Source organism: Mus caroli, unplaced genomic scaffold, assembly GCF_978045245.1.
Source record: "Mus caroli unplaced genomic scaffold, Mus_caroli_1 scaffold_20, whole genome shotgun sequence".
Classification (NCBI taxonomy): Eukaryota; Metazoa; Chordata; class Mammalia; order Rodentia; family Muridae; genus Mus; species Mus caroli.
In genome coordinates, this window is record NW_028227275.1 from 53,840,907 (window position 1) to 53,866,522 (window position 25,616).

The following is a 25,616-nucleotide window of genomic DNA, read 5'->3' on the forward strand; positions in this document are numbered from 1 at the left end:
TTATGGGACACAATGAAAGCAGTCCTAAGAGGAAAACTCATAGCCCTGAGTGCCTCCAAAAAGAAACTAGAGAGAGCATACATTAGGGGCCTGACAACACACCTAGAAGCTCTAGAACAAAAGGAAGCAAATTAACCAATGAGGAGTAGACAGTAGGACATAATCAAACTTAGGGCTGAAATCAACCAAGTGGAAACTAAAAGAGCTATACAAACAATCAACCAAACAAGGAGCTGGTTCTTTTAGAAAATCAACAAGATAGATGAACCCTTAGCCAGACTAACTAGAGGGCACAGGGACAGTATCCTAATTAACAAAATCAGAAATGAAAAGGGAAACATGACAACAGAACCTGAGGAAATCCAAAACATCATCAGATCCTCCTACAAAAAGCTATACTCAACAAAACTGGAAAACATGGATGAAATGGACAAATTTCCTAGACAAATACCAATTGCCAAAGTTAAAGCAGAATCAGATTAATGATCTAAACAGTCCCATTTCCCCTAAAGAAATATAAGCAGGCCGGGCGTGGTGGCGCACGCCTTTAATCCCAGCACTCGGGAGGCAGAGGCAGGCGGATATCTGAGTTCCAGGCCAGCCTGGTCTACAAAGTGAGTTCCAGGACAGCCAGGGCTACACAGAGAAACCCTGTCTCGAAAAACCAAAAAAAAAAAAAAAAAAAAAAAAAAAAAAAAAAAAAAAGAAAAGAAATATAAGCAGTCATTAATAGTCTCTCAACCAAAAAAAAAAAAAAAACCCAGGACCAGATGGGTTGGGGACAGAGGTCTATCAGACCTTCAAAGAAGACCTAATTCCAATTCTCCTCAAACTATTCCACAAAATAGAAACAGGAGGTACTCTACCCAATTCATTCTATGAAGTCACAGTTACTCTGATACCTAAACCACACAAAGATCCAACAAAGAAAGAGAACTTCAGACCAATTTCCCTTATGAATATCAATGCAAAAGTACTCAATAAAATTCTGGCAAACCGAATTGAAGAACACATCAAAACGATCATACATCATGACCAAGTAGACTTCATCCCAGGGATGCAGGGATGGTTTAATATAAGGAAATCCATCAACGTGATCCACTATATAAACAAACTCAAAGGAAAAAAAAAACACATGAACATCTCGTTAGATGCTGAGAAAGCATTTGACAAAATCCAATGCCCCTTCATAATAAAAGTCATGGAAAGAGCAGGAATTCAAGGCCCATACCTAAACAGAGTAAAAGCAATACACAGCAACCCAGTAGTCAACATCAAAGTAAAAGGAGAGAAACTTGAAGCAATCCCACTGAAATCAGGGACTACACATAGCTGCCCACTTTCTTCATACCTATTCAAAATAGTAGTTGAAGTCCTAGCCAGAGCAATTCGACAACAAAAGGAGGTCAAAGGGATACAAATTGGAAAGGAAGAAGTCAAATTATCACTATTTGCAGATGATATGATGGTATATGTTAGAGACCCTAAAAATTCCACCAGAGAACTCCTAAACCTGATAAACAGCTTCAGTGAAGTAGCTGGATATAAAATTAACTCAATTAAATCAGTGGCGTGTCTCTATACAAAGGATAAACAAGCTGAGAAATAAATTAGGGAGACAACACCCTTCACAATACTCACAAATAATATAAAACACCTTGTGTGACTCTAACTAAGGAAATGAAAGATCTGTATAATAAGAACTTCAAGTCTCTGAAGAAAGAAATCATAGAAGATCTCAGAAGGTGGAAAGATTTCCCATGCTCATGGATTGGCAGGATTAATATTGTAAAAATGCCTATCTTGCCTAAAGCAATCTACAGATGCAAAGCCATCCACATCAAAATTCCAACTCAATTCTTCACTGAGTTAGAGAGGGCAATTTGCAAATTCATCTGGAATAACAAAAAACCTAGGATAGCAAAAACTATTTTCAACAATAAAAGAACCTCTGGTGGAATCACCATGCCTGACCTCAAGATGTACTACAGAGCAATTGTGATTAAAAAAAAAAAATTGCATGGTACTGTTACAGCGACAGACATGTAGACCAATGGAATAGAACTGAAGACCCAGAAATGAACCCACACACCTATGATCACTTGATTTTTGACAAGAGAGCTAAAACCATCCAATAGAAAAAATACAGCATTTTCAACAAATAGTGCTGGCACAACTGGTGGTTATCATGCAGAAGAATTCAAATTGATCCATTCTTATCTCCTGGCACAAAGCTCAAGTCTAAGTGGATCAAAGACCTCCACATAAAACCAGAGACACTGAAATTTATAGAGGAGAAAGTGGGGAAAAGCCTCGAAGATGTGGGCACGGGGGGGGGGGGGAATTCCTAAACAGAACAGCAATGGCTTGTGCTTTAAGATCAAGAATGGACGCCCAGACATCCGGCCACTTTTCCGGCCAGAGGAAAGGGGTCCGCCCAGCCCCTGAGCATCAGCAGCAGACATCTTGGTTCTGGGACCCCGATGAGTGTATTCTGCACAGGTGAGAGTAAGGAATACAGAAGCTAAAAGCTTCTGGGACAGGCAGGAGCCACAGAGATTCTAAGGCAGCCCCGTTTTCGGGCCCCAGACAGATGGCCACTTACCTGACCAGAGGTTAGGAGCCCAACTGATTCGGGAGCACTTGGCCTGAGCATCTGCTGCAGACATCTTGGTTTCAGGACTCCTCCAAGAGTATTGTGCACAGGTGAGAATGTAGAATACAGAAGCTAACAGCTTCTGGGACAGACCAAACCAAATCACCTTCCGGACAGGTCCTGTTTTGGGCCTTTGTCTTCGGACAGGAGGGAGGTACTAAGGCCAGATATCTGTGCACCTTTCCTGTAAGAAGAGAGCTTGCCTGCAGAGAGTGCTCTAACCACTGAAACTCAGAGGAGAGAGCTAGTCTCCCAGGTCTGCTGATAGAGGCTAACATAATCACCTGAGGAACAAGCTCTAACCACAGACAACTATAACAACTAGCTCCAGAGATTACAAGATGGTGAAAGGCAAACCTAAGAATCCTACTAACAGAAATCAAGACCACTCACCATCATCAGAACGCAGCAGTCCCACCCCACCTAGTCCTGGGCACACCAACACAACCGAAAAGCTAGACCCAGATATAAAAGCATATCTCATGATGATGGTAGAGGACGTCAAGAAGGACTTTAATAACTCACCTAAAGAAATACAGAAGAACACTGCTAAAGACATACAAGTCCTTAAAGAAAAACAGGATAACACAACCAAACAGGTACAAATCCTTAAAGAAAAACAGGAAAACACAACCAAACAGGTGATGGAAATAAACAAAAGCATACTAGACCTAAAAGGGAAGTAGAAACAATAAAGAAAACCCAAAGTGAGGCAACGCTGGAGATAGAAACCCTAGGAAAGAAATCTGGAACCATAGATGCGAGCATCACCAACACAATACAAAAGACGGAGAGAGAATCTCAACTGCAGAAGATTCCATAGAGAACATCTGCACAACAATCAAAGAAAATAGAAAATGCAAAAGGATCCTAGCTCAAAACATCCAGGAAATACAGGACACAATGAGAAGACCAAACCTACCGATAATAGGAGTTGATGAGAATGAAGATTTTCAACTTAAAGGACCAGCAAATATCTTCAACAAAATTATTGAAGAAAACTTCCCAAACCTAAAGAAAGAGATGTCCACGAACATACAAGAAGCCTACAGAACTCCAAATAGACTGGAAGAGAAAAGAAATTCCTCCCGACACATAAAAATCAGAACAACAAATGCACTAAATAAAGATAGAATATTAAAAGCAGTAAGGGAGAAAGGTCAAGTAACATATGAAGACAGGCCTACCAGAATTACACTAGACTTTTCACCACAGAATATGAAAGCCAGAAGAACCTGGACAGATGTTATACAGACACTAAGAGAACAGAAATGCCAGCCCAGGCTACTATACCCGAACAAACTCTCAATTACCATGGATGGAGAAACCAAAGTATTCCATGAAAAAAACAAATTAACACATTATCTTTCCATGAATCCAGCCCTTCAAAGGATAATAACAAAAAAAAAAAAGATACAAGGACAGAAATCATGCCCTAGAAAAAGCAAGAAAGTAATCCCTCTACAAACCAAAAAGAAGACAGCCACAAGAACAGAATGCCAACTCTAACAACAAAAATAAAAGGAAGCAACAATTACTTTTCCTTAATATCTCTTGATATCAATGGACTCAATTCCCCAATAAAAAGACATAGACTAACAGACTGGCTACACAAACAGGACCCAACATTCTGCTGCTTACAGGAAACCCATCTTAGGGAAAAAGACAGACACTACCTCAGAGTGAAAGGCTGGAAAACAATTTTCCAAACAAATGGTCTGAAGAAACAAGCTGGAGTAGACATTCTAATATCAAATAAAATCGACTTCCAACCCAAAGTTGTCAAAAAAGATGAGGGGCACTTCATAATCATCAAAGGTAAAATCCTCCAAGAGGAACTCTCAATTCTGAATACCTATGCTCCAAATGCAAGGGCAGCCACATTCATTAAAGACACTTTAGTAAAGCTCAAAGCACACATTGCACCTCACACAATAATAGTGGGAGACTTCAACACACCACTTTCATCAATGGACAGATCATGGAAACAGAAACTAAACAGAAGTTATAAAACAAATGGACTTAACAGATATCTACAGAACATTGAACCCTAAAACAAAAGGATATACCTTCTTCTCAGCACCTCACGGGACCTTCTCCAAAATTGACCATATAATTGGTCACAAAACAGGCCTCAAAAGATACAAAAATACTGAAATTATCCCATGCACCCTATCAGACCACCATGGACTAAGGCTGATCTTAAATAACAACATAAATAATGGAAAGCCAACATTCACGTGGAAACTGAACAACACTCTTCTCAATGATACCTTGGTCAAGAAAGAAATAAAGAAAGAAATTAAAGACTTTTTAGATTTTAATGAAAAGGAAGCCACAACATACCCAAACCTATGGGACACAATGAAAACATTTTTAAGAGGGAAACTCATAGCTCTGAGTGCCTCCAAAAAGAAACTGGAGAGAGCACACACTAGCAGCTTGACAACACACCTAAAAGCTCTAGAAAAAAAGGAAGAAAATTCACCCAAGAGGAGTTGACTGCAGGAAATAATCAAACTCAGGGGTGAAATCAACCAAGTGGAAACAAGAAGAACTATTCAAAGAATTAACCAAATGAGGAGTTAGTTCTTTGAGAAAATCAAGAAGATAGATAAACCCTTAGCTAGACTCACTAGAGGGCACAAGGACATCATCCTAATTAACAAAATCAGAAATGAAAATGGAGACATAACAACAGATCCTGAAGAAATCCAAAACACAATCAGATCCTTCTACCAAAGGCTATACTCAACAAAACTGGAAAACCTGGACGAAATGGACAAATTTCTAGACAGATACCAGGTACCAAAATTAAATCAGGATCAAGTTAACGATCTAAACAGTCCCATATCCCCTAAAGAAATAGAAGCAGTCATTAATAGTCTCCCAGCCAAAAAAAGCCCAGGACCAGATGGGTTTAGTGCAGAGTTCTATCAGAACTTCAAAGAAGATCTAATTCCAGTTCTGCACAAACTATTCCACAAAATAGAAGTAGAAAGAACTCTACCCAACTCATTCAATGAAGCCACAATTACTCTGATACCTAAACCACAAAAAGACCCAAAAAAGAAAGAGAACTTCAGACCAATTTCCCTTATGAATATCAATGCAAAAATACTCAATAAAATTCCTGCTAACCGAATCCAAGAAGACATTAAACCAATCATCCATTCTTACCAAGTAGGTTTTATTCCAGGGATGCAGGAATGGCTTAATATAAGGAAATCCATCAATGTAATCCATTATATAAACAAAGTCAAAGACAAAAACCACATGATCATCTCGTTAGATGCGGAAAATCATGCGACAAAATCCAATGCCCCTTCATAATAAAAGTCATGGAAAGAGCAGGAATTCAAGGCCCATACCTAAACAGAGTAAAAGCAATACACAGCAACCCAGTAGCCAACATCAAAGTAAAAGGAGAGAAACTTGAAGCAATCCCACTGAAATCAGGGACTACACATAGCTGCCCACTTTCTTCATACCTATTCAAAATAGTAGTTGAAGTCCTAGCCAGAGCAATTCGACAACAAAAGGAGGTCAAAGGGATACAAATTGGAAAGGAAGAAGTCAAATTATCACTATTTGCAGATGATATGATGGTATATGTTAGAGACCCTAAAAATTCCACCAGAGAACTCCTAAACCTGATAAACAGCTTCAGTGAAGTAGCTGAATATAAAATTAACTCAAACAAGTCAATGGCCTTTCTCTACACTAAGAATAAACAGGCTGAGAAAGAAATTAGGGAATCAACACCCTTCTCAATAGTCACAAATAATATAAAATATCATGGCATGACTCTAACTAAAGAAGTGAAAGATCTATATCACAAAAACTTCAAGTCTCTGAAGAAAGAAATTAAAGAAGATTTCAGAAGATGGAAAGATCTCCCATGCTCATGGATTGGCGGGATCAACATTGTAAAAATAGCTATCTTGCCAAAAGCAATCTACAGATTCAATGCAATCCCCATCAAAATTCCAACTCAATTCATCAACGAATTAGAAAGAGCAATCTGCAAATTCATCTGAATAACAAAAAACCTAGGATAGCAAAAACTCTACTCAAAGATAAAAGAATCTCTGGGGGAATCACCATGCCTGACCTAAAGCTTTACTACAGAGCAATTGTGATAAAAACTGCATGGTACTGGTATAGTTACAGACAAGTAGAGGAATGGAATAAAATTGAAGACCCAGAAATGAACCCACACACCTATGGTCACTTGATCTTCGACAAGGGAGCTAAAACCAACCAGTGGAAGAAAGACAGCATTTTCAACAAATGGTGCTGGCACAACTGGTTGTTATAATGTAGAAGAATGCGAATTGATCCATTCCTATCTCCTTGACTAAGGCCAAATCTAAGTGGATCAAGAAACTTCAAATAAAACCAGAGACACTGAAACTTATAGAGGAGAAAGTGGGGAAAAGCCTTGAAGATATGGGCGCAGGGGAAGAATTCCTGAATAGAATAGCAATGGCTTGTGCAGTAAGATCGAGATTTGACAAATGGGACCTCATGAAACTGCAAAGCTTCTGCAAGGCAAAAGACACCGTCAATAAGACAAAAAGACCACCAATAGTTGGAAAAGGATCTTTACCTATCCTAAATCAGATAGGGGACTAATATCCAATATATATAAAGAACTCAAGAAGGTAGACTCCAGAAAATCATATAACCCCATTAAAAATGGGGCTCAAAATTGACAAAGAATTCTCACCTGAAGAATACTGAATGGCAGAGAAGCACCTGAAAAAATGTTCAACCTCCTTAATCATCAGGGAAATGCAAATCAAAACAACCCTGAGATTCCACCTCACACCAGTTAGAATGGCTAGGAACAAAAATTCAGGTGACAGCATATGCTGGCGAGGATGTGGAGAAAGAGGAACACTCCTCCATTGTTGGTGGGATTGCAAGCTTGTACAACCACTCTGGAAATCAGTCTGGAGGTTCCTTAGAAAATTGGACATAGTACTACCGGAGGATCCAGCAATACCTCTCCTGGGCATATATCCAGAAGATGTCCCAATAGGTAAGAAGGACACATGCTCCACTATATTCATAGCAGCCTTATTTATAATAGCTAGAAGCTGGAAAGAACCCAGATGCCCCTCAACAGAGGAATGGATACAGAAAATGTGGTACATTTACACAATGGAGTACTACTCAGCTATTAAAAAGAATGAATTTATGAAATTCCTAGGCAAATGGATGGACCTGGAGGGCATCATCCTCAGTGAGGTAACACAATCACAAAGGAACTCACACAATATGTACGCACTGATAAGTGGATATTAGCACAAAACTTAGGATACCCAAGATAGAAGATACAATTTGCTAAATGCATGAAACTCCAGAAGAATGAAGACCAAAGTGTGGACACTTTGCCCTTTCTTAGAATTGGGAACAAAACACCCATGGAAGGAGTTTCAGAGACAAAGTTTGGAATAGTGACAGAAGGATGGACCATCTAGAGACTGCCATATCCAGGGATCCACGCCATAATTAGCTTCCAAACGTTGACACCCTTGCATACACTATCAAGATTTTGCTGAAAGGACCCAGATATAGCTGTCTCTTGTGAGACTATGCTTGGGCCTAGCAAACACAGAAGTGGATGCTCACAGTCAGCTATTGGATGGATCACATGGCTCCCAATGGAGAAGCTAGAGAATATACCCAAGGAGCTAAAGGGATCTGCAACCCTATAGGTGGAACAACATTATGAACTAACCAGTACCACGGAGCTCTTGACTCTAGCTGCATATGTATCAAAAGATGGCCTAGTCAGCCATCACTGGAAAGAGAGGCCCATTCGATACCCAAACTTTGTATGCCCCAGTACAGGGGAACGCCAGGGCCAAAAAATTGGGAATGGGTGGTGTAGTGGCTATTCCTGGTTGTCAACTTGACTATATTTGGAATGAACTACAATCCAGAATTAGAAGGCTCACTAGTGACCCTTATCTGGAGGCTTGGAGATCCTTATCTGGATCTTGGTATGGAGATCTTGAGCCATAGTGGCTATGGATTCCAGAAGATTAAATCTCCGAGTTTAAGGAGATTTAATCTGGGCTACACCTTTCATCTGGGATTAAAGGTGTGGTGGAACACACCTTTAATCTGGGCTACACCTTCTGCTGGAGACAATATAAGGACATTGGAAGAAGGGAGTCTAGCTCTTGCTCCTTCGCCTGCTTGCCGTGTGAGACTGAGTAACTGCTAGATCCTTGAACTTCCATTCACAGCTGCGACTGAACCATTGTTGGGAATTGGGCTGCTGACTGTAAGTCATCAATAAATTCTTTTACTGTATAGAGACTATCCATAAATTCTGTGACTCTAGAGAACCCTGACTAATACAGGTGGATAGGGAAGTCGGGGGGGGGGGGGGGAGAGGGTATGGTGGACTTTTGGGATAGCATTGGAAATGTAATTGAGGAAAATACGTAATAAAAAAATATTAAAAATTTTAAAAAAAGATCAAGAATTGACAAATGGGACCTCATAAAATTGCAAAGATTCTGAAAGACAAAAGGCACTGTCAATAAGACAAAAAGGCCACCAACAGATTGGGAAAGGAATTTTACCAATCCTAAATCTGTTAGGGGACTAATATCCAACATATACAAAGAACTCAAGAAGCTGGGCAACAGACATTCAAATAAACCCTAGATGACCATCAATGGCAGGAGAGGCCCTTGGTATTTCAAAGATCATATGCCCCAGTACAGGGGAATGCCAAGGCCAGGAAGTGGGAGTGGGTGGGTTGGGGAGCAGGGGAGGGGGTTATAGGGGAATTTCTGAATAGCATTTTAAATGTAAATTTAAAAAATACCTAATAAAAAGAAGAAAAAGACAATGATAACCATACAACCAAGGCAATCTAGGCATAGCAGGAAAAAGAGAAATTAATTTTCTAATTTCTCCTTGGCCTTACAAAAGCCACTTGGTATTTCCAGTGCAATTTCAACAAAATCTAAATGCTCAATAGCTAATTGTGCACTTACCAATATGTATATAATTCTAGAAGACAGATAGCATTCGGCAGTCACCTAATTTCATCTTGAGAGTCTGAATAGAATGAGATACATTCTCTCTCACTAAGGCCAGACAAGGTAGTCCTCTGCTACACATATATAGATATAGATATAGATATAGATATAAATATGTTCCAGGGGTCACAGACCAGCCCATGTATGCTCTTTGGTTGGTGGCTTACTGTCTCAGAACTCCATGGCACTATTAATGATGCCAACTTGTTCTTGCAGACAAGTATCTAGCATGGCTGTACTCTGAGAGACCCTAACAGCTGCTGATTGAGACAAATACAGATAAGTACAGGCAACTATTGGATTTAGTCCCAGAGAATAATCATTGCTAAGCATTTTCCAGAACTGACTAGGGCAAGGTTCACAACGTTTCTCTGAAAACAAATGTTTAACAGACTGGATTACAGGGGGAAAAAATTCCACAGATTTTTTTACAGTTTCTTAGTAGAAAACAGGTCCCTCCCATTATTCCAACAATGCTACAGATTAGAGTCTATGACTATGATATGAAGTAAGAAAGGGCCCATTAAGAAGAGTCCAAAATCAACCCTACTTAGTGTGCCGCTATAAAACAGAATTTGTTTAAATGTTTATACTTGCATACGTATAAGCATTTCTGCTTCCCATTGGAGACAGTCACTGAGCCTCAATGTCCTGGATCTCCTGGATCTAGTTGGAAATATGAGAAGATTCCAGATCCTTTAGATGGTTTTCCTTCTGATCTTTTTTGGAGAACTTCACTGCAGCTATACCTGGTCATTGCTGTTGGAACCACACCCTTGACAATGATACTGTCAGGGCTGGAGAGATGGCTCAGTGGTTAAGAGCACCGACAATGATACTGTCTCTGATAATGACAGTGGAATCTTGAGCCAAGATGACCTCCTGAGGATTTCTAACCCACTGGACTCCAACCTAAGACCAGACAATTGCTTCTGTTTTGTCCAAGCACAGTAACCTCTCCTTTATTCTCATTACTATGACCACTTGTCCAACTTCAGTGTCTGTCACTAAATAAGTAAAAATAAAAATCATTTTTGCAGAACAAATGTGATGTATTTGGGTGTCAAGTTGATCAGGAATAGATCGATGGTATAGAGTTTTGATTGTCCATTCAATAGGAACAAGAGTCACAGTTGAGACAACCTCCCAGAACATCTGTGAGGTTAGTTTACCTTCTGTGCATTCCTCTGTGGGATTATGTTGATTACATTAACTGGAGGGGAAGTATCCACCTTAACAACAACAGTATCAGTCCAGAGATTGGGTCTTCAAGTACAGAAACAGCCACGCATAGGCATTCATCACCCCCTGTTCATCAGCATGTCACAGCCTAAATGCTGTACAGTCTTGAAATTTCCTCTGACAAATAAATTACTCCACTGCTTTGACTTTGGGCCCACCCAAACTTTCAGAATATGGTCAGAATCTTGCCAGAATTCTTTATTGTTCCTCCAAAGGGAAACATGAATTCCTCTCCCCAATTCCAAAGAAGAGCCATTTTCATCTGAACATTTCAGATGAAATCTTATAGAGGCTTCACAGTTCAGATTTGAATCAGCATTGCAGTATACTGAACTTCCACAAGGACCATCCTTTGTATCTTATATCTGTACACTCTCCCAAAATGCACCACAAATCACAACACATGGTCTATAACAGGATCAGACTTGTAAGAAAAACTCCACTTATGGCTCCAAATCTATTGTCTAATTTAGCATTGCTGTGACCAAGATTTCTGTGACAACTATTAATGACAGAAACAAATTTTTTTAAATTATTTTTGCTCACAGAATCACAACATTCATTTAACCATAGGAAATAGGCATAACAATACTGAGACAAGAGTTTGTGGCCAAGGTTTGTCATTTCATGGTGGACCAAGAAGCAGCATCATTACCAGTGGCCAACTACCATTTTCACGGGCCCACTCCTCCATGAGCTAAAGAAGAAAAGGAAGCTTTCCCTCTTAAGAGAGATTGAGCCTCTGAAACACACAAGCCAGAGAAACAACATTTCAACAGCATGCTATGTGTCTTTTCTAATAGCAGCCAAGACTCTATGATGGATATAAAGAACTTGAAAAAAATCATTTTTCTGACTGAATTATCTACCAATGGATCCTTTATTGTAGGGATCTGACAAAGGAAATATGAGATTAAATAAATAAACAAACAAACCAACTAAAGCAAGCATGCACTTAGGCAGGCATGAACACACATATCACAGAACCATATTAAGTTTCTGTATCATTTCAATTCATTCTAATATGACTGGAGATATGGGAAAGGATCTCAGTAACTGCATGGACCTCAACAGTAGGCTGGGGTGGGGGGCCTGGAATGAGTGTCCTTGAAGATAGGTGCATAAGGATTAGGTGGTGACAAACAGAAACAAGCAGAGACAGTTTAAATCTGAATGTATTTTGCAGCTCTCAAGCAGGAGATTTTATACATTAAAAAAACAAACATTGCATCTCTTAGAAACTGTATCTAGTGAAACAGTCACAAATACCAACAAAAATGATTTGGCACAGTAAAACACAAAAATCATCCAAGCATTATAACTCTTAAACTATGTATTCAGTGACTCACAAACAGAACAGGTAACATCATTACTAATATAAATCATCAAAATATAACAATTCTAAAAGATATATTCAGTGTGGGCAATTGTCCAAGGATAGTGGCATATTTCCGACATCCGGTTAATAAATTTTTATTGTCAGTGCTCTTAACCGCTGAGCTAACTCCCCAGCCCCATATGCTTAATCACTATTTAACATCTAAGACCTGATTTTTTTTATAAATCTTCAATAAATGCATAAATTTAAACTACTTTAATTCTTTCTAATTAAGGCTTTCTTTACCATATACCAAAATCCACCTCTGTTGACACACATATAGCCACATAAAATCTTATTGTTAGGAATGTTTTTATCTATCATAATAATTCTGTAAATCATTTAAAATGTAAAGCATTGGTTTCCAGGGGGATAAGGTCATATTAGTGATGTCATCTCAAGAGATGGTTTCTTACCCATTATTCTTCCTTAAAAACTTTGCCTAGGCTGCCAGGAACATGTAAAATAAGAAAAGGAATAATACAAAACAAAACAGATAGATTGGCATGAGAACTACAACTCAATATTTTTTCTCTGGCAAAGAGTTCCTCAACCAGTTCCAGGAGGCCTCCTCCTTTTGAGGTCAACTGCCTCAGTCTGTGGACCTTGTCACACAGATACTACTGGAGGTAGTGTCGCAAGTAACCTTTTATTGGCTGCCAATGTTCTATAGCCACCTACTATTTAAAAGTTCTTCTCTAGAAATAACATGAGTTTCTTTTACTCTTTAGCTCACACTTCAAACTTTTATTATGCCTGTCACAGGTTCCTTCATGGCATGTTTTCACTAGCCAGAACTAATAATTAGTGATCTAGTATTCCATGAGTACCCAGTATGCACCAGAATGCTCATCACTTTGTGAGAGCAAAATCAGTTTCTAGATGCTATTTACAAAAGTTTTTGAACCACCATGAAAAAAGACCTGGGGGTAGCACAAACAAAACATCAGTGTGACTCGTTTCTCAGACCCAATTGGGGATCCAACATGTTTCCCCTTGTCTTTTGAGATAGCGTTTTCACAGTTGCTAGTAAAACAATATAGAGATGGAACTTCCCAACCCAGGGTTAAAGATAATAAAAAAGAGATTTCTAAATCTGTAGGTAATCAAGGAGTTTTGAATATAGAAACACAACTGACTATACAGAAAAAAATAATGTTATAACCTTCACTAAACTCAAGAGAAAAAAAGACTTCTAAAAAGCTGATTGAGTCAATAATATATTTCAAATTTCCTTAAATTCTCCTTCAAAATCCAACAATAATGAGATCTTCTGCCAGGATACAATGATGATTATTAAATTCACTCAAGTAAATACCCCAAAATAACGGAGCCATTCCCAGCCACCTTAGGTATGAACTTGGCAGACTGTCCCATGGCCCCCAGAGTACTCTCCACGCCACAGACACCCTAGCATGCCCAGGATCTTAAGATTGCTGGTTAGTGGAACACAACATCTGTTCCAAAACAACCTTGAGAGGGCTGTGCCAGCAGGAGCAGGGACACAGGAAACCTGCCCAACCAGCTGCTCCGGTTCCTTCTGGTCAGTGCTGGTCTAACTTGGTTTTGAACACAGCCCCTCGGTCCACAGAGGAGGTACCACTTCCAGGCGGTGTAACATGCACAAGATTTTGGGATTACAGTATACCAGCATCCCAGGAACTTGGTCAAACCAGAATCTCAGGGTCTCAGAGGAAGCTTGACTGCCAAGAACTCTGACACACCCAGAATCTCAGGTTACAGGATCACAGAGAAAGCTGGACTCAGAGGAGTTCTGAGTAAACCAGGATTACAGGAAGGACAGGCTCCAATTAGATATACTGAGGGCAGCAAGCACTTGAGATAATCAGATGGCAGGAGGCAAGCATAAGAACAGAAGCAACAGAAACCAAAATTGTTTGGCATCATCAGAACCAAACTCTCTCACTACAGTAAGTCCTGGATTCATCATCACACCAGAAAAACAATATATGGATCTAAAATCACTTCTCATGATGATGATGGAGGACTATGAGAAGGAAATAAATAACTCCCTTAAAGAAATACAGGAGAACACATCCAATCAGGTGAAAGAATTGAACAAAATCATCCAGGATCCAAAAAAAAGAAGTAGAAACTATAAAGAAATCAAAAAGGGAGACCAATCTGGAGATATAAAGGCTAGGAAAGAAGTCAGGAGCCATTGATGCAAGCATAACCAACAGAATACAACAGATAGAACAGAGAATCTCAGGTGCAGAAGATACCATAGAAAACATTAACAGAACAATCAGAGAAACTGCAAAATGCAAAAACATCCTAACCCAAAACATCCAGGAAATCCAGAACACATTGAGAAGACCAAAGCTAAGGAAAATAGGTATACACGAGACGGAAGATTTCCAACTTAAAGGGCCAGTAAATATCTTCAACAAAATTATAGAAGAAAACTTGCCTAAACTAAAAAAGAGATGCCCATGAACATGCAAGAAGCCTACAGAACTCCAAATAGATTGGAACAGAAAAGAAATTCCTCCCATCACATAATAATCAAAACACCAAATGCACAAAACAAAGAAAATATATTAAAAGCAGTAAGAGGAAAATATCAAGTAACATATAAAGGCAGACCTATCAGAATTATACCTGACTTCTCCCCAGAGACTATGAAACCAAAAGATCCTGGGCAGATGTCATACAGACCCTGAGAGAACACAAATGCCAGCCCAGGCTACTGTACCCAGCAAAACTCTCAATTACCATAGATGGAGAAACAAAGGTATTCTGTGACAAAACCAAATTTACACAATATCTGTCCACAAATCCAGCCTTTCAAAGGATAATAAAGAGAAAACTTCAACACAAAGAGGGAAACTAAGTTCGAGAAAATCAAGAAAGTAATCTAAAATCTAAAGAAGATAGGCACACGAACAGAATTCAAACTCTAGCAACAAATACAACAAGAAGCAATAACGACTTTTCCTTAATATCTCTTAATATCAATGGGCTCAATTCCACAGTAAAAAGACATAGACTAACAGACTGGCTACATAAACAGGAAACAACTTTTTGCTGCATACAAGAAACCCACTTCAAAGGACAAGACACCACCTTAGAGTAAAAGACTGGAAAACAATTTTCCAAGCAAATGGTCCCAAGTAACACCTAGAGTAGCCATTCTAATATCGAATAAAATCTTCTTTCAACCTAAAATGCTCAAAAAAAAGAATAGGAGGGACACTACTTTCTCATTAAAAATAAAATTTAACAAAATGAACTCTCAATTCTGAATATCTATGCTCCAAATGCAAGGGCATCAACATTCATTAAGAAACGTTGCTAAAACTCAAAGCACACATTACACCTCACACAATAATAGTGGAAGGCTTCAACACACCACTCTCATCAATGGACAGATCCTGGAAACAGAAACTAAACAGAGACACATTGAAACTAAAAGAAGTTGTGAAACAAATGGATTTAACAGATATCTATAGAACATTTCATCCTAAAACAAAAGAATATAACTTCTTCTCAGCACCTCATGGTACCTTCTCCAAAATTGACCATATAGTCAGTCACCAAACAGGCCTCAGCAGATGCAAAAGTAATGAAATAATGACATTCACCCTATCATATCATCACAGACTAAGGCTGATGTTCAATAACAACATAAATAATAGAAAACCCACATACACATGGAAGATGAACAACAATCTCTTTAATGATAACTTGTTCAAGGAGGAAATAAAGAAAGAAATTGGTTCTGGGACCCCGCCGAGTGTATTCTGCACAGGCCCCAGACATCCGGCCACCTTCCAGGCCAGAGGAAAGGGGTCCGAGCAGAGAGGGAGCTCTTTACCTGAGCATCAGCAGCAGACATCTTGGTTCCGGGACCCCGCCAAGTGTATTCTGAACAGCCCCAGAGATTACCAGATGGCGAAAGGCAAAAGCAAGAATCCTACTAACAGAAATCAAGACCACTCACCATCATCAAAACTCAGCACTCCCACCCCACCTAGTCCTGGGCACACCAACACAACCGAAAAGCTAGACCCAGATTTAAAAGCATATCTCATGATGATGGTAGAGGACATCAAGAAGAAATTTAATAACTCACTTAAAGATATACAGGAGAACACTGCTAAAGAGTTACAAGTCCTTAAAGAAAAACAGGAAAACACAAGCAAACAGGTAGAAGTCCTTAAAGAAAAACAGGAAAACACATCCAAACAGGTGATGGAAATGAACAAAACCATACTAGACCTAAAAGGGAAGTAGAAACAATAAAGAAAACCCAAAGTAAGGCAACGCTGGAGATAGAAACACTAGGAAAGAAATCTGGAATGATAGGTGCGAGCATCACCAACAGAATACAAGACATGGAAGAGAGAATCTCAGGTGCAGAAGATTCCATAGAGAACATCGACACAACAATCAAAGAAAATACAAAATGCAAAAGGATCCTAACTCAAAACATCCAGGAAATACAGGACACAATGAGAAGACCAAACCTACCAATAATAGGAGTTGATGAGAATGAAGATTTTCAACTTAAAGGGCCAGCAAATATCTTCAACAAAATTATAGAAGAAAACTTCACAAACCTAAAGAAAGAGATGCCCATGAACATACAAGAAGCCTACAGAACTGCAAATAGACTGGACCAGAAAAGAAATTCCTCCCGACACATAAAAATCAGAACAACAAATGCACTAAATAAAGATAGAATATTAAAAGCAGTAAGGGAGAAAAGTCAAGTAACAAATGAAGACAGGCGTATCAGAATTACACTAGACTTTTAACCAGAGACTATGAAAGCCAGAAGAACTTGGACAGACTACTCCTCTTGGTAACTCTAAGGCAGTCAGCTCCTTACCTAACACCTACTTAGAAGAGGGACCCATTAAGAACAGCTCTGTATCTATTTAGTGTGTCTTGGTAAAAAAGAGAGACAGAGAGAGAGAGAGAGAGAGAGAGAGAGAGAGAGAGAGAGAGAGAGAGAGAGAGAGAGAGATTGCCCTAGATGGCCTTTCAGGACCTTATAATTCAGATTGGCAGCCTGGGGAGGTTCCAGATTCTTCACATGATATTTGTATTAATCTGCCATGCCCTGACGGCTCCTCACACTCTTTTGGAGAATTTCACTGCAGCCATTCCTACTCATCGCTGCTGGGTCCCCATCCTCGATAATAACACTGTGTCTGATAATGGCAGTAGTATCCTGAGCCAAGATGACCTCCTGAGGATCTCCATCCCACTGGACTCCAACCTGAGGCCAGATAAATGCCGTCGCTATATTCAACCACAGTGGCATCTCCTTCATCTGAATGGCACCTTCCCCACTGTAACAGAGCCAGACACAGAGCCCTGTGTGGATGGCTGGGTGTATGACCAAAGCACCTTCCTCTCCACCACAGTGACCCAGGTCAGTCAATTCCTTTCCCCATCAAGACTTTATGATGGGATCTTCCCAATAGCCTAAACAGAGCACATATTGTAAGAATAGCCTTTATATTTTTTAGTAAGTATAGTTATTTCTCCATTTACTAGGATGCATCTAGTAAATTTTTAATTTGATTAAGATAAATTAAGATATGAATTTATTCCCCTTGTCTTTTTCATTATAGGAATGGCCATTATTTCGGAAGGAACTTTTGTGCCAAGTCAGTTTAAACAGATAATTCATATGTAGTCTCATAAACATTATGACAAGTCAGTATCATTAAGTTTTAATTTCAATTTTTAAATATTTGGAAGACCATACTAAACTACAGTGTCTGGGTAGGAATGTGGTTCAGTGCTATACTGTATCATGTGTTAGGTTGAAGATTCAAATCTTACCACTACCCCCCCCAAAAAAACCAACACTCTGCCTTCTTTTATGGCTAGAATGTGGCTGACGGTTAGCATACGTCCCCAAGCACTAAAAGCCCTGGGTTCCATCACCAATATTGTCACAAAACATAAACCTAAAGGAGCCATGGCAGATTTCCTCTGACACAAAAGGTCCTTCAGTGCTCTCAAATTGCTGCATGATATAGCCATATTTGAGAACTTATTTTTTGGTTTGGGGGGTTTGGCTTGGTTTGGGTTTTTTGGAGACATGGTTTCTATGTGTAGCTCTGGCTGTTCTAGAACTCACTCTGTAGACCAGGCTGGCCTCAAACTCAGAAATCTGCCTGCCTCTGACCCCCAACTGCTAGAATTAAAGGCATGTGCTGCCTTTATTTTACTTCTAAAGTTTAACTCCCAGCCATTCGAGAATTTTTCAGTACAGGTTTAAAATCACTAATATGACTTACAGAATTACAGGAAGATTCCTGGAAACAGGTTTGTTTAAGCTGAGACTGGATGATAGAAATCAAATGATGATGAAGCTAGAGAGGAAGATGGGGGCTGGTACAGTGGAAATGGGAGCTAGTGTTGAATAAAAGGAACAAATTTCACTGCCATGTTGATTTTCTTCTCTTCCAGTGGGACCTGGTGTGTGGATCTCAGGCACTGAATTCAGTGGCTAAATTTATATTCATGACTGGTATCTTTATAGGACATATCATGGGTGGCCACTTATCAGACAAGTAAGTATCTGTGCTTTACAGCTCTCTCTATATATGAGGATTTTCATCATCTAAATTGTTTATTCATTAAGGAGGATTCATTGCAGATTATATTCTTGTATCTGTACCTTTGAGAGTAGAGATCACTGAACACAAATGGAAAAGTCCATGTACTGTGTTTTACATATTTAAACTATACTGTAGGCACAGACATAGCTATTCAAGATGTGGTTTAGAGAAGTGAAACAACATGACATAGAAAGATAAGAAGAGTTCACTATGGGAATGAAGCAAATGTGTTTTACCATATAGAATTCACCCTATTTGAATATTTTAGTGAAATACTTATATTTCACTAGTTATGTGAAATATTACCACTCTTGATCTGGGTCACTAGGCTTCTGAGACTTAACAAGTCATAGTGACAAGAGAATAGAAGAAGTAACAGTTTTAACTGCTCAAGCATGACATTGAGATGTCCTTTGATACCTGTGACATGTGGGGCAAGGTGCAATGAGTGTGGCTGGGAAGATATGCCTGTTGTTTTTATTTTTTCTTCTGCCAAAGTAGATTTTTTTCCTTTAATTGAAAAGAATTTTTCATACACTATATTTTGATCATTTCACACTTCCCTAACTTCTCCCAGATATTCCTTGCCTATCCACCTTTATGTTGTTTTTCTTTTTTATGTATATAGTTTTTATTACATCTTTTCCTCAATTACATTTCCAGTGCTATCACAAAAGTCCCCCATACCCTCCCCCCCACTTCCCTACCAACCCATTCCCAGTTTTTTTTTTTTTTTTTTTTTTTTTTTGGCCCTGGGTTTCCCCTGTACTGGGGCATATAAAGTTTGCTTGTCCAATGGGCCTCTCTTTCCAGTGATGGTCGACTAGGCCATCTTTTGATACATATGCAGCTAGAGTCAAGAGCTCCGGGGTACTGGTTAGTTAATAATGTTGTTCCACCCGTAAGGTTGTGGATCCCTTCAGCTCCTTGGGTACATTCTCCAGCTCCTCCATTGGGGGCCCTGTGATCTATCCAATAGCTGACAGTGAGCATCCACTTCTGTGTTTGCCAGGCGCAGGCATAGTCTCACAATAGACAGCCATATCAGGGTCCTTTCAGCAAAATCTTGCTAGTGTATGCAATGGTGTCAGCAATTGGAAGCTGATCATGGGGTGGATCCCTGGATACGGCAATCTCTAGATGGTCCATTCTTTTGTCACAGCTCCAAACATTGTCACTGTAACTCCTTCCATGGGTGTTCTGTTCCCAATTCTAAGGAGGGGCATAGTGTCCACACTTCAGTCTTCATTCTTCTTGAGTTTCATGTGTTTAGCAAACTGTATCTTATATCTTGGGTATCTTAAGTTTTGGGCTAATGTCCACTTATCAGTGAATACATATTGTGTGAGTTCCTTTCTGATTTTGTTATCTCACTCAGGATGATGCCCTCCAGGTCCATCCATTTGGCTAGGAATTTCATAAATTCATTCTTTTTAATAGCTCAGTAGTATTCCACATTGTGGAAATATACCACATTTTCTGTATCCATTCCTCTGTTGAGGGGCATCTGGGTTCTTTCCAGCTTCTGGATATTATAAATAAGGCTGCTATGAACATAGTGGAGCATGTGTCCTTCTTACCGGTTGGGACATCTTCTGGATATATGCCCAGGAGAGGTATTGCTGGATCCTCCGGTAGTACTATGTCCAATTTTCTAAGGAACCACCAGACTGATTTCCAGAGTGGTTGTACAAGCTTGCAAACCCACCAACAATGGAGGAGTGTTCCTCTTTCTCCACATCCTCGCCAGCATCTGCTGTCACCTGAATTTTTGATCCTAGACATTCTGACTGGTGTGAGGTAGAATCTCAGGGTTGTTGTGATTTGCCTTTCCCTGATGATTAAAGATGTTGAACATTTTTTCAGGTGCTTCTCTGCCATTCAGTATTCCTCAGGTGAGAATTCTTGGTTCAGTTCTGAGCCCCATTTTTTAATGGGGTTATATGATTTTCTGGAGTCCACCTTCTTGAGTTCTTTATATATATTGGATATTAGTCCCCTATCTGATTTAGGATAGGTAAAGATCCTTTCCCAATCTGTTGGTGGCCTTTTTGTCTTATTGACAGTGTCTTTTGCCTTGCAGAAGCTTTGCAGTTTCATGAGGTCCCATTTGTCAATTCTCTATCTTACAGCACAAGCCATTGCTGTTCTATTCAGGAATGTTTCCCCTGTGCCCATGTCTTCAAGGCTATTCCCCACTTTCTCCTCTATAAATTTCAGTGTCTCTGGTTTTATGTGAAGTTCCTTGATTCACTTAGATTTGACCTTAGTACAAGGAGATAGGAATGGAATGATTCTCATTCTTCTACATGATAACAACCAGTTGTGCCAGCACCATTTGTTGAAAATGCTGTCTTTCTTCCTCTGGATGGTTTTAGCTCCCTTGTCAAAGATCAAGTGACCATAGGTGTGTGGCTTCATTTCTGGGTCTTCAATTCTATTCCATTGGTCTACTTGTCTGTCACTATACCAGTACCATGCAGTTTTTAGCACAATTGCTCTGTAGTAAAGCTTTAGCTCAGGCATGGTGATTCCACCAGAGGTTCTTTCATCCTTGAGAAGAGTTTTTGCTATCCTAGGTTTTTTGTTATTCCAGATGAATTTGCAGATTGCTCTTTCTAATTCGTTGAAGAATTGAGATGGAATTTTGATGGGGATTGCATTGAATCTGTAGATTGCTTTTGGCAAGATAGTCATTTTGACTATATTGATCCTGCCAATCCATGAGCATGGGAGATCTTTCCATCTTCTGAGATCTTCTATAATTTCTTTCTTCAGAGACTTGAAGTTCTTATCATACAGATTTTTCACTTCCTTAGTAAGAGTCACACCAAGATATTTTATATTATTTGTGACTATTGAGAAGGGTGTTGTTTCCCTAATTTCTTTCTCAGCCTGTTTATTCTTTGTGTAGAGAAAGGCCATTGACTTGTTTGAGTTAATTTTATATCCAGCTACTTCACCGAAGCTGTTTATCAGGTTTAGGAGTTCTCTGGTGGAATTTTTAGGGTCACTTATATATACTATCATAACATCTGCAAAAAGTGATATTTTGACTTCATCTTTTCCAATTTGTATCCCCTTGATCTCCTTTTGTTGTCGAATTGCTCTGCCTAGGACTTCAAGTACAATGTTGAATAGGTATGGGGAGAGTGGACAGCCTTATCTAGTCCCTGATTTTAGTGGGATTGCTTCAAGCTTCTCACCATTTATTTTGACGTCAGATACTGGTTTGCTGTAGATTGCTTTTATCATGTTTAGGTATGGGCCTTGAATTCCTGATCTTACCAAGACTTTTATCATGAATGGGTGTTGGATCTTGTCGAATACTTTTTCTACATCTAACGAGATGATCATGTGGTTTTTGTCTTTGTGTTTGTTTATATACTGGATTACGTTGATGGATTTCCGTATATTAAACCATCCCTGCATCCCTGGAATAAAACCTACTTGGTCATGATGGATGATTGCTTTAATGTGTTCTTGGATTCGGTTAGCGAGAATTTTATGGAGTATTTTTGCATCAATATTCATAAGGGAAATTGGTCTGAAGTTCTCTATCTTTGTTGAGTCTTTCTGTGGTTTAGGTATCAGAGTAATTGTGGCTTCATAGAATGAGTTGGGTAGAGTTCCTTCTACTTCTATTTTGGGGAATAGTTTCTGTAAAACCAGAATTAGATCTTCTTTGTAGGTCTGGTAGAACTCTGCACTAAACCCATCTGGTCCTGAGCTTTTTTTGACTGGGAGACTATTAATGACTGCTTCTATTTCTTTACGGGATATGGGACTGTTTAACTCCTTAACTTGATCTGATTTAACTTTGGTACCTGGTATCTGTCCAGAAATATGTCCATTTTGTCCAGGTTTTCCAGTTTTGTTGAGTATAGCCTTTTGTAGAAGGATCTGATGGTGTTTTGGATTTCATCAGGATCTGTTGTTATATCTCCCTTTTCATTTCTGATTTTGTTAATTAGGATGATGTCCCTGTGCCCTCTAGTGAGTATAGCTAAGGGTTTATCTATCTTGTTGATTTTCTCAAAGAACCAACTCCTCATTTGGTTAATTCTTTGAATAGTTCTTCTTGTTTCCACTTGGTTGATTTCACCCCTGAGTTTGATTATTTCCTGCCGTCTATTCCTCTTCGGTGAATATTCTTCCTTTTTTTCTAGAGCTTTTAGATGTGTTGTCAAGCTGCTAGTGTGTGCTCTATCTAGTTTCTTTATGGAGGCACTCAGAGCTATGAGTTTCCCTCTTAGAAATGCTTTCATTGTGTCCCATAGGTTTGGTTATGTTGTAGCTTCATTTTCATTAAACTCTAAAAAGCCTTTAATTTCTTTCTTTATTCCATCCTTGACCAAGGTGTCATTGAGAAGAGTGTTGTTCAGTTTCCACGTGAATGTTGGCTTTCCATTATTTATGTTGTTTTTGAAGATCAGCCTTAGTCCATGGTGGTCTGATAGGATGCATGGGACAATTTCAATATTTTTCTATCTGTTGAGGCCTGTTTTGTGACCGATTATATGGTCAATTTTGGAGAAGGTCCCGTGAGGTGCTGAGAAGAAGGTATATGCTTTTGTTTTAGGATAAAATGTTCTGTAGATATCTGTTAAGTCCATTTGATTCATAACTTCTGTTAGTTTCACTGTGTCCCTGTTTAGTTTCAGTTTCCACAATCTGTCCATTGATGAATGTGGTGTGTTGAAGTCTCCCACTATTATTGTGTGAGGTGCAATGTGTGCTTTGAGATTTACTAAAGTGTCTTTAATGAATGTGGCTGCCCTTGCATTTGGGGCATAGATATTCAGAATTGAGAGTTCCTCTTGGAGGATTTTATCTTTGATGAGTATGAAGTGTCTCTCCTTGTCTTTTTTGATAACTTTGGGTTGGAAGTCCATTTTATTCGATATCAGAATGGCTACTCCAGCTTGTTTCTTCAGACCATTTGCTTGGAAAATTGTTTTCCAGCCTTTCACTCTGAGGTAGTGTCTGTCTTTTTCCCTGAGATGGGTTTCCTGTAAGCAGCAGAATGTTGGGTCCTGTTTGTGTAGCCAGTCTGTTAGTCTATGTCTTTTTATTGGGGAATTGAGTCCATTGATATTAAGAGATATTAGGGAAAAGTAATTGTTGCTTCCTTTTAATTTTGTTGTTAGAATTGGCATTCTGTTCTTCTGGCAGTCTTCTTTTAGGTTCGTAGAGGGATTACTTTCTTGCTTTTTCTAGGGTGTGATTTCTGTCCTTGTATTTTTTTTCTATTATTATCCTTTGAAGGGCTAGATTCGTGGAAAGATAATGTGTGAATTTGGTTTTGTCATGGAATACTTTGGTTTCTCCATCTATGGTAATTGAGAGTTTGGCTGGTTATAGTAGCCTGGGCTGGAATTTGTGTTCTCTTAGTGTCTGTATAACATCTGTCCAGGCTCTTCTGGCTTTCATAGTCTCTTGTGAAAAGTCTGTTGTAATTCTGATAGGCCTGCCTTTATATGTTACTTGACCTTTCTCCCTTACTGCTTTTAACATTCTATCTTTATTTAGTGCATTTGTTGTTCTGATTATTATATGTCAGGAGGAATTTCTTTTTCTGGTCCAGTCTATTTGGAGTTCTGTAGGCTTCTTGTATGTTCATGGGCATCTCTTTCTTTAGTTTTGGGAAGTTTTCTTCTATTATTTTGTTGAAGATATTTGCTGGCCCTTTAAGTAGAAAATCTTCATTCTCATCAACTCCTATTATCCGTAGGTTTGGTCTTCTCATTGTGTCCTGGATTTCCTGGATGTTTTGAGTTAGGATCCTTTTGCATTTTGTATTTTCTTTGATTGTTGTGCCGATGTTCTCTATGGAATCTTCTGCACCTGAGATTCTCTCTTCCATCTCTTGTATTCTGTTGCTGATCCTCGCATCTATGGTTCCAGATTTCTTTCCTAGGGTTTCTATCTCCAGCATTGCCTCACTTTGGGTTTTCTTTATTGTGTCTACTTCCCTTTTTAAGTCTAGTATGGTTTTGTTTATTTCCATCACCTGTTTGGATGTGTTTTCCTGTTTTTCTTTAAGGACTTCTACCTGTTTGGTTGTGTTTTCCTGTTTTTCTTTAAGGGCCTGTAACTCTTTAGCAGTGCTCTCCTGTATTTCTTTAAGTGAGTTATGAAAGTCCTTCTTGATGTCCTCTACCATCATCATGAGATATGCTTTTAAATCTGGGTCTAGATTTTCGGTTGTGTTGGGGTGCCCAAGACTAGGTGGGGTGGGAGTGCTGCGTTCTGGTGATGGTGAGTGGTCTTGATTTCTATTAGTAAGATTCTTACGATTGCCTTTCGCCATCTGGTCATCTCTGAAGCTAGCTGTTATAGTGGTCTCTGGTTAGAGCTTGTTCCTTAGGTGACTCTGTTAGCCTCTATCAGCAGACCTGGGAGGCTGGCTCTCTCCTTAGTTTCAGTGGTCAGAGTATTCTCTGCAGGCAAGCTCTATTCTTGCAGGGAAGGTGCCCAGATATCTGGTGTTCAAACCTTCCTCCTGGCAGAAGTTGTGTTCCACTCACCAGAAGTCTTAGGATCCCGTGGGGAATCCTGTGTGGGTCCTTGCGGGTGTCTGGAGACTCCTCTGGCAAGGCACCCCTGGTGCTCGAGTGGACCGGAAGGGACTTGTGCCTGTTATTTTTCTTAAAACAAAC

At 39.3% G+C, this 25,616-nt stretch overlaps 1 protein-coding gene across 2 annotated transcripts in view; it reads left to right on the plus strand.

Annotated features, from left to right (window-relative positions):
- Nucleotides 1-17,348: 17,348 nt before the first annotated feature.
- Nucleotides 17,349-25,616, plus strand: part of LOC147000185 (solute carrier family 22 member 19-like) — a 37,746-nt gene continuing 29,478 nt past the window's right edge. For both annotated transcript variants that reach the window (XM_085833937.1, XM_085833938.1), the window contains exons 1-2: nt 17,349-17,753; nt 18,803-18,906. In XM_085833937.1, the coding sequence (XP_085690063.1) occupies nt 17,352-17,753; nt 18,803-18,906 (506 nt within the window). In that variant the 5' untranslated portion in view covers nt 17,349-17,351. The remainder of the gene's footprint in view (nt 17,754-18,802; nt 18,907-25,616) is intronic.